Here is a 17,467-nt window from a genome sequence, read left to right as displayed (position 1 = left end):
TATTTTACAAATAGACAATTAGATTTTGTCATATTTTCGTTTTCAATGCTAGCATAAGGAGTCATTGCATTTAGATTGGCCATCATTTACACATGCCTTAACGATATAATTCAATGTGATATTATACCAACTGTCAATTATAATATTTATTACTATATTTATAATTAAGACCTCTATGACAATATTCTAATGAGCACGAAATATGAACATTAAACATGAAAATAATGATAATCTTTTACTTACAATAAGACAACATCAATCATTGAACATGAAACTTCTTATTACACACTTGAGGCGTTCATAATTATCTAAAAATTTAACCATTAATCTTGAATAGTGAATTGTTAAACGTGAAACCAATACGAACCTGAAACAATAAGAAGAGAGTAGTGCTTGTTGGGTTTTTCAAACATTTAGTATCACCATTAATAGAAGGGTTTGGTAGGTGCATGGGTTGGTGAATACATGAATTAATTGCAATAAGAAACCATGTTAATAAAAAGATTAGTTGCTTTTTCTAAATGTTTAACCTCAAGGCCTTTTGCTCTCCCCCATTATTATTAATAAAATATCAAAATTACAAAAATGGTCCATCACTTTCTCATATGACCTTGTTGAGAATCTTTGAAAGTTGAATTATGGGAGACTTAAACAAACTACATATGCTACGTTATTCCTTACGCTTTCATTAATGTGGATCCCTATATTGTTAGTAACATCTTCAAAAATTTAGGTGTTGATAAGTTGAAGTATATATGGTGATCAATTGAATGGTTAGATTTAAGACTAAGTAAATAGTATTGGTACAACTATTGTTGTTAACTCTAATAATCTTCTTCTAATGCTCATGTTAAAGTCATTTTAACAAACATGGGATTAATGACATGCAATATATCCTACTGCATCATTATTATTTATTTATTTTTTGATAGGTCAGACTTGGGCCTAGCCTTGATGGGCTTTGATCGGCGTTTAGCGGAACATATCCTTGTACCGTAGGCTGGTCAAGCTTCATATAAAAAAAGAAAAGAAGAAAAGAAAAGTAAATATAAAACATTTACTATTAATATTGAGATTGTGAACATTAAACTTGAAACCAAAGTAACATGAAACCTAGGCCAATGAACATAAAACATAGGATCATTAACTTGCAACCCTGAAAGTCGTGTAAATTATGAACTAATAAATATGAAACACTTACCATTAATCTTGAGATTGTGACTATTAAACTTGCAACTAAAGTAATTTGAAACTTGGGGCAATAAACATAAAACACGGTATCATTAACTTGCAACCTCGGAAGTCATGCAAATTATGGACAAATAAATATAAAACACCTACCAATAATCTTGAAATTGAGACCATTAAACTTGAAATTAAAGTAACTTGAAATTTAGGGTAATGAACATGAAATATAACGTCATTAACTTGCAACCCCGAAACTATTGCAAATAATAGACCAATAAATATGGAAAACCTACCATTAATCTTGAGATTGATACCATTAAACTTGAAACTAGAGTAACTTGAAATCTAGGCCAATGAACATGAAACATAAGATCGTTAACTTGCAGCTCTAGAAGTTATGTAAATTATGGACCAATAAATATGAAACACCTATCCTTAATCTTGAGATTGGAAACATTAAACTTGAAATCAAAGTAACTTGAAACTTAGAGTAATGAATATGAAACATAGGGTCATTAACTTACAACCCTGGAAGTCATGCAAATTATGAACCAATAAATATGAAGCACCTACTATTAGTCCTGGAATTGAGACCATTAAATTTGAAACCAAAGTAACTTTAAACTTAGGGCAATGAACATGAAACACAACATCATTAACTTGCAATCCTGAAAATTTTGTAAATAATGAATCAATAAATATGAAACACCTACCATTAATCTTGAAATTAGAACTATTCAATATGAAACCGAAGTAACTTGAAACCTAGGGCAACGAAAATGAAACACATGATTATTAACTTGTAACCTTGAAAATCTTACAAATAATGAACCGATAAATATGAAACTCTCACCATTGACCTTAAAATTAGTACCATTAAACGTGAAACCAAAGTAACCTGAAATATAGGGCAATAAACATGAAACACAAGATCATTAACTTGTAACCCTGAAAATCTTGCAAATAATGAACTAGTAAATATGAAACCTTTACCATTGATCATGAAATTGATAGCATTAAACTTGAAACCAAAATAACTTGAAACCAAAATAACTTGAAACTTAAGGCAATGAATATGTAACACAAGATCATTAACTTAGAATCTTGAAAGTTATGCAAATTATGGATCAATAAATATGAAAAACCTATCATTAATCTTGAAATTGAGACCATTAAACTTGAAGGTAAAGTAACTTAAAATTTAGGTCAATGAACATGAAACACGAGATCATTAACTTGTAACCCTTAAAATCTTACAAATAATAAATCAATAAATACGAAACTCCTACCACTGATCTTGAAATTGTGGCAATTAATCTTGAAACTCATTTTTTATTATTATAAAACTAAATTTTTACTATTATGTGGCCTTTGCTACTAAAAATTATTAGGGGTGTTCAGAATTCAATTTGATCCGGTCAATCTGTCTAATCCGCAAAAATCTTATATGCGGATTGGTGGATCGGATTGGATTGAAAATTTAGAAATACACAGTCGGTGGATTGGATATGCATTTACTTCTATAAATCCATAAAAATCAATGAATCCACAAAAAAAAAAAAATTTATTTTATTAAAAAAATAAAACTTATAAACTTATAAATGTAGCATTGCCACTTACTAATAAATAAACAAGTTCAAATATAGTTAAATTAACATCATATCATATCTTATTTGATAATAATATAAAATATAAAATTAAATATTTGAATAATTAAATAAGAAAATATAACTTCCTAAACATTTAATATTTTAAAAAAACAAAAAACCGTAAGCCAAACAAAACATTTTAGCACATAACACCAAACCTTTACCTCACCGCACGCACAAGCCATCACTGTTTCACTTCACCACTTGAAGGTAATTAAACTTAATTTTTTACTTTCTTTTCAAGCTTTTCAAGCTCTTCAAGTTTTGTAATTTCTTTTGTTACATCCAAGCTCTCAAGTTTCAACTTTTGTATATATTTAAATTCATAATTTTAGTTACTTTTCATATATTGATCTAAACAAATGAGACCTTTTCTTTTTAGAGTGTTATATTTTGAAACCTTGATTATATTATCCTAGCTTTATTTAGACTGATTTATTTAAACCTTATTCAATTTTAAATTTAATCGGTAGCAAAAGTATTTTTATTTTAGATTTTTTAAATGTAATTACTTTGTAGATTGGACAAAATTAAAAAATTTTAATTCGCAAATCAATCCATAAAATGGTGGATTAAATAAAAATTATGTCAAATTTGCGATCTGCAGACATATGAATTAAATTTAGATTGAATTTCACTAATTCATAGATTGAATTAAATGAAAATTTTATAATTTGTAAAATCGTGGATTGTATATGTATTGATATCCAATCCACAAGTTTTGATCCGGCAACACCCCTACACATTATTATTTTTAAATATTATATTATTTATTATTATTTAATTCATTGAAGGGGCAACTGATTGCTCCCAATATTTTTTAAATATTTGTGGCAACCAAACGATTGCTTAGTTTTTTTGATTTTTTTTCATTACTTGATACATGCATGTAGGGGTGGGTGTTCGGATCGGGTTAACCCGAACCGAACCGAACCCAAAATTTATTTCGGGTTCGGTTCGGTTTGGGTTAACAGGTGAAACCCGAACGGATTCAAAGCTTTAACCCGTTCGGGTTAAAATTCGATTTGGGTTCAACCCGAACCGAATTTTCAACCCGTTCGGGTTGAAGCTTTTTTTTTTTTTAAGATTCAGCTTTTAAAAATTAAAAATATATATACATTAAACAAAAAAAATCCCTATGGTGGTGGTTAATAATTATTGCTAATTTGGAGATGTTGTGTTGAGTATTGAATCAATGTGGAGATGGATTATTTGCCTTGTTTGTCATGTGGAGATGTTTAATCATGCTTGCCATTTGCCATTTGCCATTTTAATTTCTAGATTTGTAATTTTTGTAGCTTTATTGTACTTGACTACATGTTTTATGTTTTGTTAACTTTAAAAAGACTTGTTGAAATGTTATTAATGATGATTTGTAGTTGATATTTGTTGTTAAGGATGTTTGGAATTGAGATTTTTGGATCTTAAGTGATTGTTGTTAGAATTTTTAGATTAAATTGTTCCTTAAGGATGTTTGGAATATTTGGAATTGAGAGTTTTAAATTGTTGAAATGTCATTAAGGATGATTTGTAGTTGATATTTGTTATTAAGGATGTTTGGAATTGAGAGTTTTGGATTTTAAGTGGTTGTTATAATTTTTGGATTAAATTGTTTCTTAAGGATGTTTGGAATATTTGGAATTGAGATTTTTAAATTGTTGAAATGTTATTAAGGATGATTTGTAGTTGATATTTGTTGTTAAGAATGTTTGGAATTGAGATTTTTGAATTTTAAGTGGTTGTTGTTAGAATTTTTAGATTAAATTGTTCAAACCCATTCTAACCCAAACTAACCTGAATTATTCTAACCCAAACTAACCCGAACCAAAATTTTAACTCAAATTATCAACCAAATCTGATCCGAATTGCCAACCCAAACTGAACCGAACCGAATTAAATTCGGTTTGGTTTGGTTCGGGTTGGCGTTTTCAACCCGATTAGGTTCAATTCTCCAACCCGAACGGGTTGAAACCCAAACCGAAACCCGAACAACTCGAACCGAAACCCGATTTGCCCACCCCTACATGCATGTATTGTATGTAGCAAAGACCGTTTGAGTGATGCTATTAGAGCTGGCAAAACGGGTCATCGGGTCGTGTTCATACTGTGTCAGCTTCATGTCGTGTCAAATTTAATTCTACTCAAATCTGACCCATTTAATAATCGTATCAAAATATTGAGACTCAAACCCGACACGAAAAAATAATCGGGTTACCCAATAACCCATTTAATATCTATATATTGAACAAAAATTACATCAAATATTTACACATTATCATACATACGTATGTACATACATACATACATACATACATAATTTATCGATATTATAAAATATACATATCTACTAATATATTACACATTTATACTATTGCGGTTATATATATAATATTATATATTAATATTATAAAATATACATGTCTATCAATTTTTACACATTTACACTATTGAAGTTCTAAATGTATTTAAAATTTTATAAATAAAACACAATGTTTATATTCATCCTTTTAAAGAATAAAAAAAAAATCATTACTAATATTTGAGTTTTAATGATAAAAATATGTAAATTATTTTAAAATAGAAAATATAATTAAGTCATTGATCGAGTAAATGGGTTAAGAATTTTAACCCTAATCCGATACGAAAAAAAATCATATTGATATGAACCCGATCTATTTAATAATTATGTTAAATTTAACTACCTATATCTATTTATTTATATCATATTTATATCGAATAATCGAATCGTGTCAAATTTTACCGGCCTTAAATGCTATATTTACGGACACTTGTGCAACTCAGACACTTTACAATTCTTTCTTTTTGACCGCGGGACATCCTACAACACAAATTGGAATAATTGTCACAGTGACACGTGGCTCAGCGGAGAAAAACACCGAAAACGAAAAATGGGTCAAAACTCAAAAGTGAAACAAAGACACAAAAACGCCATATTGAGTGAGAGAGAGAGAGAGATTGATTGGAGTGAAATGAAAGGGTAAAGAAGATGCTCCCACTAAAGCTGATACGCTCTTTGGTTTTGGGTGACACCATTAACAACAATCATCTTCTTAAACAATCACAAACAAGTTCCCAAAACAATCAACTCACATCATCTGAAAAGACACCATTTCTTCTTTTTCTTCCAACCAAAGAGCTAGTCACTGATACATACAGATTAGCCACTATCGCAAGAGACATGGGCATGGATTTATACCCAACCCCTTCACTTTCTCATATCATCTTTTCATACCCATCTCCATCATCTTCATCATCATCATCATCGTCAACGTCACCTTCCTGGCATTCATCAATGTCCTTATCTTCATCATTGATTTTACCGCACGACGCCGTTCCTCTGACCTTCCCTTCACTTTCCACTTCCTCTTTGTCCCATCTCCGCTCCTTTGTTTCCCTTTCAAAAGGGCTGTTCAAGCTAGTCTTTGTTACCGGGAACAGTGAAAGTAAAGTTGACAACTCAAGTAGCAGCCACTGGGATTGCTGCTCTTTCTCTCTGTTCTCACGGTTAAATGGTGACCGAATCGATTCAATGGAGGCCTTTTCAAGGGCTCTGGCTGGAATAGGATGGACCCTCTTCAAAACCAAGAAAAATTCCAACTCTAGATCGGTCTACTTGTTTAGGAAAGTGGATTCTGGTCGGGTTCGGGCCAATGGGTGTAGGATTAGGGAGCTGAGGTTGCCTGCACTGGATTTTAAGAATGCCCCTTTAAGGATTTTGCAGTATGTTGTTCTAATGACTGATGATGTCTTCTATCTCGCCTAAATCGGTTTGTATGTTTTACTTTTTTTGCTTCAATTTTTCATACAATATATAATATGATTGTTTTAGTACGTGATTGATGTATCACCAACAGTTGGACACACTTAGACCAAGGCCATATATTGATATTTTATTTGGTGTATCATATGGGGGCCATGGGTTTTACATTAGTAGTAGTTGAGGTTTCTTTGGAGAATTATTGATTTGTCATGGTGGGGCTTGCATTTTAGTGCCCAAGTTTGTGTTATTAAATCCTGAGTAAGGAAATTTAACATAAGAAGGTTTAGTTGAGAGCTAAGTAAATAATATTAAGACTTCTGATATCGTCAGCCGTAAATTCACCATTCATCGATTGTTATAGGTTTCTTTTTGGTTTACCTGGTCTAACTAGGATGCCTTAACATAGGAAATCAGACTATGTAATTCTTTGTTATCAAAAAGGGTATGAAATCACGTTGCTTTGATCCCCAGATATTTTCGTTGTGGAAACTCCAACCATTGACACTCGTCAGATCTTGAATTCTTACATGTGTTATAGAGATAGAGTCAAGAGGTGAGAATGAGCATGTTGAGGGTATTGGAAAGAAAAGGTAAAAGGATAAGGCGATTAGTTGTTGCCAGTGGGTTAGTTTGTTTTATTTGATCTATAATTCAAAACCATAATTGTCTGTGAAAAGGTATCTTGATTATCAGAGTGGTTTTATTGGAGATCAACTGAAGAGAATTCTAAAAGAGGTCAAGAAATCTTAGAAATCATAACCTAGAGAAAGATAAACTCTTAACACTTTTTTAAGCACTTTGTGAAATTCTATTAAAATGAGAGTATTCAGGGCACCAACATTCCAAGCTTTTCATGAGAAGTTCAGGTATGCTGCAAAATTTGAACTTTCGTAAAATATTGCAAACAAAGTAACTGTTCATGTCTCTTTGGGGTTTGATCTCTAACTATTTTAAGACGTTGTCAACCTCTTTTGAAAAGATTGCATTGTATGCTCCCTAATAATAAAACAAGTCTTTCAACTGTTCGGGAAACATATAGTTGGATAAACTTTGTGTTGATTTTATGAGCTCTCTTTCATTTAAGTTTTCCAAAGTCTTGATCTTATACAATTCTAGAAAACTATATTTATTTTTAAGTTCTCTTGGTTTTTCAAGGCCTAGACCCTATTCAGCTCTGAATATCTCCCAAGGAATTGATATTCAGAAAAGGCAATATTCTTACCATATTTTCCTTCTTGATCAGTACAAGTCAATGTAATGGATCTTATTTCTGCTAGAATGGCCTGATAATTGTCCATATTTTTTGATAGAAAATGTGAATTAATATATCTTTGTAATCTGAGTTGCATTCTTATTTGAGTGTTATTTCCAACAACTATATCCGTTTTGTTTGCACCTTCAACTCGAGGAAGCTTTTCTGCGGAGGATAGTATATTTGCTTTCGAGGCATATTTAGCTTTGAAGCCATATTTTCCTTCTATACAATGAACGATTCTCGTTTTCCACATCGAGACCTTGCCATTTCTTGGAAGCCTTGAAAAATTTCAGGAGTTAAACTAACACGCAGAGAAATTTTCTTCACCTTTGTAATGTTCAATGTAATTCCACACATTGCCAGCGAGTGAGTTCCTGCACTGATTTACAAGCCGTGAGCCCTTAGTATGGCCAAAGCGGACAATATCTATTTGGTTGTTGGCTCTGGGCTGTTACGGTTAGTATCACAACTGACTTGCGGCCCAATGTTTGGATTGATATGTTAATGGTATGATTTTCATTATGTTCTATTTCCAATGACCCTCACAAGGACATGAGGGGAAGTATATAATATTCTGCATAGCTAGCGAATGAGTTCCTAGATTCATTTATCACAAGTCGTGGACAGTTCTAACTCGTTAGATACGTTTTAGGTGCAAAACTGAATAACAAAACCGTGACTGGCAGTGTGTCCAAACCGGACAATATCTACTTGGTTTTGGATCCAGACTGTTACAATCAATATATTGCCATCTAGCAAAATTTGATTAGAGGCTAGCTTTTAACATTTTTTTTTTCTAGAATATCTTTTGCACTTATACAATTGACTCTTGATAAAAAGTTTCTTCTTTTAATAAGTCTGCATGAAATTTTGTTTTACACAAAAATGATAGAAAGAATTTGCTTCTTTATAGTGGAATAACTTTGTTGGGTGGTATTCCATATTCTCTTAGTGAATCTTATTAATTGTTCTTTTGTTAGTTTTTGTTTCAATACATCTTTTTAATTATTCTTTTCTTAGTTTTTGTTTCAATATCTTTCTGTACATATATCTGATGTATCTGTTTCTACAATGTTAAAAACATCAAGATGAGAAATGTGTAAACAAGGAAACTTTTCTGTTTGAAATGCAACTTTTTTTTTACTGCTCTACATTTTCATTTGGGGGTTGTTTTTTAATCTGTCATAGTGGCTTAGCATCTTTGGCCAATTCTTTATGGCAGTCTGCAACATAAATTAGTCTTCCAGAAAAATTCTAGATTGGTCTAGAAATCAGAATTCTTTTCGATGCCTGCTAAAGGCAGAAATATTTGGAGCCTTAAATTTCCAGGTTAATGTAGTTTCTATTACAATTGGTGTTAGAAAGGTAAGGAAAAATGCTAAGATTTTTATGAGACAAATCACAGGGAATGCCCACAAAACCTACTGCTGGCATGATAATTGATTTTCTAGTTGGATCATAGTTATTTAATGGGAGATATTTGGAAAGTATCAAATGAAATGGTGTGAGATATTACAGGGTTTTGGATCTTGATCTGTGAAATGATGTTCTTGACCGTGTTTTTCATCTTTTCCCCAATGAGATTAGTGGCTTAGGTAGTTTTTCTGTATTAACATATGCCTTTATATACTTCTATTATGTTAAATGTCAGTGGTTGTAAACATCGTCATTTAGTTACAAAGTGGTGTTTGTCTGTCACAGGATTCTGGTGTTTCACTTGTAAGAAGAGTTTGCATCTACATAGAGCAAGTGAACAAGATGGGAGCATAGACGAGTAAGGACTTGGAAATGTCACGGTATAAGAAGAATTGTTAAGTTTGAGTTAAAGTTGTACATGTCTATTTATCAGTTGTAAGGAGTATCATAAAAATATATGGTCAATTGACGCCGAGTACCCCGGATGGTGATGACAGCTAATTTTGTAACAGCAAGGAACTGAGTACGTGCATACAGAAACTTTACTCTTTACCAGAAACATAGGACATTTTATAGCATATGGGAATTAAGCATCACATTGGCAACTTTGCAGACCATTTAATTTGATAAGAGTATCATCATAATATGGATGAATGCATTGATTTGAGTTTCATAGGTATGACATGTGATTTGCTTGAATCAAGATGATCCTTAATTTTGACCTGTAAGGATACGGTATGTATTTCATTTTAAGATAGCTACTCACTTGATGGGTAGTTTTTCATCATAAATATTATCGGACGATGTGGTACCCTCACTGTATAGAAGAATTTAGCAACATGGAGAGGAGTAGTTTCCAATGTTTAATCCAATGTATTAAAATCAAGTAGTTCCCTTGCAAAATTACTATTATTTTTTTCCCATAAAAATAGAAGATCAGATCTCTAGTCTCTACCAGTATGATAGCTAGCTATGGTGATGATTAATATTTTATTTTTATTATTATTGATTTGATAAGCAACATATCAATTGTATGATATTGATTTTCAATTGTAATAGGGATTTTGTTAATTTTTTTTTTTGTTTTTATGAATTTAATATCTTAATTCCCATGCCTATACACTATAATTTTTTTTTAATTACTGACATATTTTACAATTGAATGTCTATTGATATTTATATTAGATATCTACAAGGACCACTTAAATCAATTTTATTATCGCGTAGTTTAATATATACTCTCATTTATTGCACGGTCAAATTTCTACTCTCACAAGTACTAAAGGTATATCAGCTCCACCACAAACAAGTGGAGAGAACTCAATTTTAATTGAGAGGAAATGGGAGGGACTCAAATCCGCCGCTCGACCGGCTTACACCATACTGTGTATTTAAAATGCTCTTTGCCTGGAAAAATTGTCCCAAATTTACAATAAACCTATCCAAATACTTATACAAATTTTGATGCATTTACAGTGTAGACATATAGCGCAACTCATTGAATCAGCAGATGAGTTGGCAACTATAATAACATAAGTCATTTATTCTCTCAAATTTACAATAAATCTAATTCAGTCTATATCTTCTCCGGAAATTTGTACCTGAACTGCAAAACCAAGGCTGTTTAAAACTTTCTTTTGCAGAAAATGTTAACTTGTTACTTGTTTATTTATTCATTGGATTTTGCTATGTTATTCATTCTCGGCCGGCTCAAGCCCAGAGTCGAAGGGCATCACATACATCGATAAAATAGCAGTGACTTGAAGAACATACAGACAAAACAGGATCGAAAATATTATTTACCCTTCAAAAGGGTCCATTTATGCTACCAATATTTTACACAAATAATGAACTATCCACATCTCAAGTGTTACATGTGAAATACAGGTGACAAGATCTAACACTCTACATCACATATGGCATCATATTAAATTGGAAAAGATCACTAAATGAACAATAGACATTTGACAGGACCAAAAAAGCAAAAAAACGTACTTTATATGCATTGAAAATAAATACACCAACAGATCATGTTGTATGAGCGCCGTGCGTTCGTGAAGCCCATATGCCAAAGACAAGAAACCAAAAGACAAATAGAATAGCCCAGTAGCGTGCAGGTCCATACTTGATTCTAGTAAGCACAAACTGCAAGTTTCAAAAGAACACGTTTTAAGACAAATTATCAGTTTCTTTCCCATGCCAGCGAGATCCTCAGAATCAAATTTTCAGAGAAAATTGAAAAGTAACAAGAACTGAAAACCAAAATTCAAAATGATATTATATGTAAACTGAGAGGAGCACAACTTATTATGTGGACAAAGATCGAAGATTACTACTGCATTCAATTAACTACATCATCGATGAAAGCTAGTAATATGATAGCAACCCAACTTCTAGACAGATTCTTGTTAGCTAAAATAAAACAAAAATTTTAGATCCAATGACAAAAATTGTCTGAAACAAAAAGATTGCTGCTAGCATTTGAAAAAGATTTTGGCTTATTTTTGACAAGTGCCTTTCAGAGAAGAAATTATCTTTTTTTTTTTTTTTTTTTGCTGAATAAATATCTCTAATAAAATGAAACAACCATCACTTGACTAGACTGTTTACATAATTTGTCATAACTGCTAATAATTTTCCAGAGAATTCCATTCGCCTCACATGGGAGAGAATATTCCAGCACGGGAATACTGTGGTGCAAATGACCAGGTTGACAAACTCAATCTTCGACTGACATTGTAAAGTATATCCTAGCATATCACAAACATGAAGGTGATTCTTTTCTTCATGAGATCTTGAGCTTTTAGCTCCCCTACTTAAATAAGTTCAACCAGAATCGGCAGATTTGCTAGATTTGCAAAGTCTTGACTGGACAAACAAAGAAGCCCCTTACATGTCCAAGCTGCAATAGTCCAGCTGGAATTTAGACTAATGACAATATAAACTGGGAGAATTCCCGTTGAGAGCTCCATCTAGGCCTTTTATGACCCCTGGATCCCAATTGGGCACTAAAGAAATTACTTTAATTGGGACAAATATCTGTCTCTATTGCCTCCCCGAATCCCAATTGGGCAAGTCCATCTTAATTGGACACATATCTAAAATAGCCATTATCAGATTAAAAAGACATTTTTCTTATTAATATCAATCATAAGTCATTGCATCTATATCACCAAGTCTATTCATCTTAAATTTCACCTCCAAATAGATAAAAGTAAGAATAAATATAATTACGACTACAGCTTGGTTGCAAACCAATTACTACTTCAAATATCATGATCCTATTTCCTCTAACAATAATAACACTCAAATTGATTCCATGAAGGCTCACTGCGTGATTGGCAAACAATATCAGCATAAATTGCAGAAAAGGCACTCGTAAGGATGGCATGAGAGTACAGGTTTCCTTATAATTGTCGACAAAACAAAAATAAGATAGGAGCAGGCCTGTCTAAGTCCTAAAGCGAGATGGTCCTACTATGGAAAATTCATATTAAATCACTGGATAAGATTAGCTAGCTGGAAGGATATCTGAAATGGAAAGGTAATAGCACTTCTTTTTGAGCATGTCAGTGGGGCCCAAAAGACATGAAACAACAGACTACAGGACAGTTACCCTCATCTTTTGCTTGGGCTTCTCACTTTTTGTATTTCTAAAAGCTAAAGAATAAATTGTCTGTTTCTCAAATTGCCACCAAGGTGATCAGCAAAACCTGATTCACTTATAAGAAATTACCCCTTCAGTCATCTCGTGAATAATTTTCTCATTATTTAGCCTTTTAATAGGGTAATCTCTTCCCTCCATGGTCCACTTACTAAATTTTGGTTCTTCCAGTTCAAATTTGCACAAATCAATATTATCTTCTCCAAAAGCAAGGATTCAATCTGTTTCAGCTTGAGTTTCACAGATACATATCTTTTAAAAATAGAGAATGTTGACAGTAAGACTAAGTTCTACAAATACCAGAGTCACAGAACCTTAAATATTGAGATGTATTCTGAAAACTATAACTAAAATCACCAAAAGCTTGAACCCAAATTTTCACCAATGGTTACCTCCAGATAAACCAAAAATTAAATTCATACGCATGTCAGTTTAACTTTCCTACAATGCCACTTAGAAGATACAAGATAAAAATAAGTAATGCTCCTCAATGGTGCCATAGCAATTGAAAACTATTCAAAAGCCTTGCGTTTTCATCTTCTCATTTGCTTGTACAGGATAGCAAAACTCAAAATGCTAAGTTTTAAAAATACATGTAACTGAACCTATATTGAGTCAAATCAAATACAGTAATACATGGGAAATGCAAACCACGTGAAACAGGATCTAATTACTTACAAAGCGAAAGAAGACCACAACCGTCAAAGCACAAATGCCTCCAAGGAGAATATGAAGACCACTTTTAGCCGTTTTCTGCACATCAAAATGGAGCCAATCAGATAAACATACAAATCCCATGGAGAATAAAGAGATTGACACTTCACATTGCATTAAAAATTACAAAAGAATAAATTTAGATAAATACATGGTTACTATATAACATCAATAATGCCAAGAAATATGATCCAAAAGTATTTCGAACATATAGACGATTGCAAACAAAACAAAGAAACAAATAATAACAACAATAATAAAAATAATGACATTACTTCCTAAAATTAATACATAACTTCAAAATTGAAGAGTAAAGCACAAAACTTTAGGTTATCTTTGTTTCGATGAAAGGGGGTAAACTCCTGAAAAGAAACTTCCACTTAAACACAAAGAATTTACATTTGCATTTCTTATGTTTGGTAAAGAATTGGACAAACACCAGGAAAAACTTATCTGAAAAATATGTTCTTAGTGTCCAAGAAAGAGGTTTCTACAAAGAGCAAATGACAGTTAATAACTGATTGTTTAATCTTTTAGTGCCAGTAAACTAAACTTAACTCATCTCACAGAACAACAGGAGGACTATAATCTCCCACTTAAGAATTTAAGAGAACAATTTTACATCTAGCTCATATATTAACCAGTAAACACAGAAGTTTCTACTGCTAATTGATGATTTCCCTAGACAACAATATCACATGGACTGCTATTAACAGTTTATCCAACAACACTTCATAACATAGTTAAACGATGACTATTAATCATGCAAACTGCAATTGAAGGGAATTAAGAATTATGCTAAGTGATAAGCAATAAAACCCAATGTAGAACAAAAATTTGTAGCGAGACTAACATTTCTTGAGAAGACAAATAACATGCCATGCACAGATGCCACCCCAAACCAACACTAAGATGTGCTGCTAACACAGAGTTCCATATTTATATATGTCTTGTTAGGGATGTATCCAACACTTGCATGTTACTTTGAGTTAAATATGGTTTTTACTTAAATCTTCAAGTTCTGACTAAACAGGAAGAAATCTTATGTAATGAACTAAATTGCATATCCTTCATAATACTCAAGAAACTTAAAAGTACCCCATCTATACACAATCCAAATAAAGCATAATGATGCCTAATCCAACACACCTTTCCAACTCGAGGAGCAATAAGCCATGCAAGAGTGACAGTGAGTAACCCCGTGGCAAGCAAAATCCCTGTACCTTCCACAGCCCATTTGGTAGCAGGATTTTCAGCAGCGGCAACATCTTCAGTGACAGTACTCAAAGGTTGCTCGGAAACAACATGTGAAACTGCAGTAGAATTGCTATAAGTATGGTTATTATTACTGCTATGTGGACTAAACCACAAAGAAATCTCACTAAGCCGTTGCCGTCTGATAGCAGCAACAGCATCAGGATCAACACCAGAACTTGTATGCACATGTGCGGGATTGGGTTCTCCAGTAGCAGTGCGCTCCCTTAATGCTTCAAAGTCCTTTAATGCAATAAGAACCTTTTTGAAGTCAGAAACCCTGATATTTTTTGCACCATTACCACAGATTTCACAAGCGGTGGATCCATGATTAACAAACCATTTAAGAGCACAGCCATAATGTACCAAAGCAAGATCACCTCTGCAAGAACAACCAAGTTCAATAAGCGTGTCTTGATTATGACACGGACCCATCTCTAAATCAGTATTAGTATTACAAATGAAAACTTCCCCATCAGGACTAATGAACTGTACATAACCAGATTCATTATTGACAAGATTTTTTTCACCATCGGGTTGTTGTGTGTCCCCATTACTTTTGGGGGTGGCTTCAGCTTCTGGCTTTTGAACTGGCAGAGTAATACCCAGATATGCTAAAGCAACATCTCCCCTTTTGTCAGATTCAGCACACTGGCAAACTCGGCAACTTGGTAACCCCACCTCCTTGTCTAGACTGCAACGTGAATCTTCTGCACTTTCAACTCTGCAAACTTCACCACCAGTGTTTGTCGTTTGTGGTACATTTTCCTTACCACCCATCACAGCCAAGCTAATTGATTCAAAGTGCCCAGATCAAAGATTCCAATCATCAACTCTTGGAAATTTTACAACACTTTTTTTTATTTTTATTTTCATGAGAAAAGGGTGATCAGACAGCTAATGCAAACAAAACCCTAAAAATCGAGAAAGTGTTAATAAAGAAACCTTAATAATAGGGCAGATGGATAACCGAAAATTCAAGAAAGTAAAGGAACCTGTCCTTAATAATTGAAGTGTTGTAATAGCATAAGTATTAGAATCAGATAACTTTCGTTTTGCATATTCTTTCTTGGTTGCACAAATATACTTTGCTTTGCAGCCTTTGCTTGCTACTGCTCTTCTCTTGCTGTTCCTCCACAATCGCTCCGCCGTTACTTGTTTTACTGTCCATTCGTATATGATCAGTTGCAGCTGGTGGGCATTATTTTTCTTTTTTTTCTTTTCTATTTTTGTTTCCTCGGTAAATTAATATCTGTTAGTAACAGTGCATTAATGTATATTGTCTATGTAAAATTTAATAAACATACATTTAAATCATAATAGTTTTCATGCACAAGGAATCACTTAAATTATTGGTTCACAATTTTTTGTTGTAATTTTAGAACTTTTAGATGCAATATAAAAAAAATAAGAGATGAGATTTAATATAGATTTTAATTTTAAGAAAAAAAAACAAGGAATGATAGAGCCATATTTTATTTACTATAGTCAATTATTTAGTAAAACTTTGATATATTAATAACATTGAAACTATAAAAAAAAATCTATTAATTTAGTAAATATTAATATTCTGATAAATTAACCAATTATTAATTTAGGAAGAAGTTCCTTATTTATAGAAAATATTATCAAGTTTATGGTATTTATTTAACTTGATTTAGTATTTATTTTGAATAGTAATTAGTTATCTTACATTTTTTATAACTTGAACGTTGTAGAGTTATTATTTTTCCTATATTAAACATGACATATCTCATCTCACGGTAACACGCTTGTTGTGAATAGAGCTGGCAAAATTTGACACTGCCCGATTACCCGACACGAACACGACACCAATAAATGAGTATGGGTCGTCGAATTTAACACGATTATTAAATGGGTCGGGTTCGGGTCAACACAATTTTTTTCCGTGTCGGGTTAGGGTTAAAATTCTTGACCCATTTACCCGATCAATAACCCGATTATTTTAAAATAATTTGTAGATTCTTGTCATCAAAACTCAAATATTAGAGATGATTTTTTTTATTCTTTAAAAGGATGAATATAGACACAATATTTTATTTATAAAATTTTAAATACATTTAGAGCTTTAATAGTGTAAATGTATAAAATATTGGTAGACATGTATATTTTATAATATTGATATATAATATTATTTACATATATATAATTAAAACCTCAATAGTGTGTGTAATATTTTAGTAGATATGTATATTTTATAATATTGATAAATTATGTATGTATGTATGGATGTATGAATGTGCATACATATGTATGATAAATTGTTAATATTTAATGTAACTTTTGTTTAATATATAGATATTAAGCGGGTTATTGGGTAACCCGATTATTTTTCTGTGTCGGGTTTGAGTCTGAATATTTTGACATGATTATTAAATGGGTCGGGTTTGGGTTGACCTAAATTTGACACGACACGAAGTTGACACGACACGAACACGACCCGATAACCCGTTTTGCCAGCTCTAGTTGTGAAACAATAGCGCAAACTGAAATTTTGCATTACAGAAAGAATTAAAGTAGAGATG

The 17,467-nt window shown here is 32.3% G+C and overlaps 2 protein-coding genes across 4 annotated transcripts; one reads left to right on the top strand and one right to left on the bottom strand.

Annotated features, from left to right (window-relative positions):
- The first annotated feature begins 5,778 nt into the window (after positions 1-5,778).
- On the top strand, positions 5,779-10,118 carry LOC18041023. Of its 3 annotated transcripts, none has more exons than XM_024184412.1 (2): positions 5,779-6,578; positions 9,575-10,118. In XM_024184412.1, the coding sequence occupies exons 1-2, from the start codon at positions 5,845-5,847 to the stop codon at positions 9,594-9,596; spliced, it is 756 nt and encodes a 251-aa protein (XP_024040180.1). In that variant the 5' UTR covers positions 5,779-5,844; the 3' UTR covers positions 9,597-10,118. The 3 variants fall into 3 exon arrangements, with proteins under 3 accessions (XP_024040180.1, XP_006432082.1, XP_006432083.1); XM_006432019.2 differs by having other exon boundaries at positions 5,779-6,625; XM_006432020.2 differs by having other exon boundaries at positions 5,779-6,629.
- Positions 10,119-11,059: 941 nt separating this feature from the next.
- LOC18041022 lies at positions 11,060-16,139 on the bottom strand. The gene is made up of 3 exons (XM_006432018.2): positions 14,817-16,139; positions 13,632-13,706; positions 11,060-11,434 (listed from the first exon to the last, which is right to left on the bottom strand). Exons 1-3 carry the CDS (start codon positions 15,699-15,701, stop codon positions 11,318-11,320), a joined length of 1,077 nt encoding a protein of 358 aa, XP_006432081.1. The 5' UTR covers positions 15,702-16,139; the 3' UTR covers positions 11,060-11,317.
- Positions 16,140-17,467: the final 1,328 nt, after the last annotated feature.

The sequence above is a fragment of the Citrus clementina genome, unplaced genomic scaffold (genome assembly GCF_000493195.1).
Source record: "Citrus clementina cultivar Clemenules unplaced genomic scaffold, Citrus_clementina_v1.0 scaffold_5, whole genome shotgun sequence".
NCBI lineage: Eukaryota > Viridiplantae > Streptophyta > Magnoliopsida > Sapindales > Rutaceae > Citrus > Citrus x clementina.
This window is presented reverse-complemented; position numbering and strand designations above follow the sequence as displayed.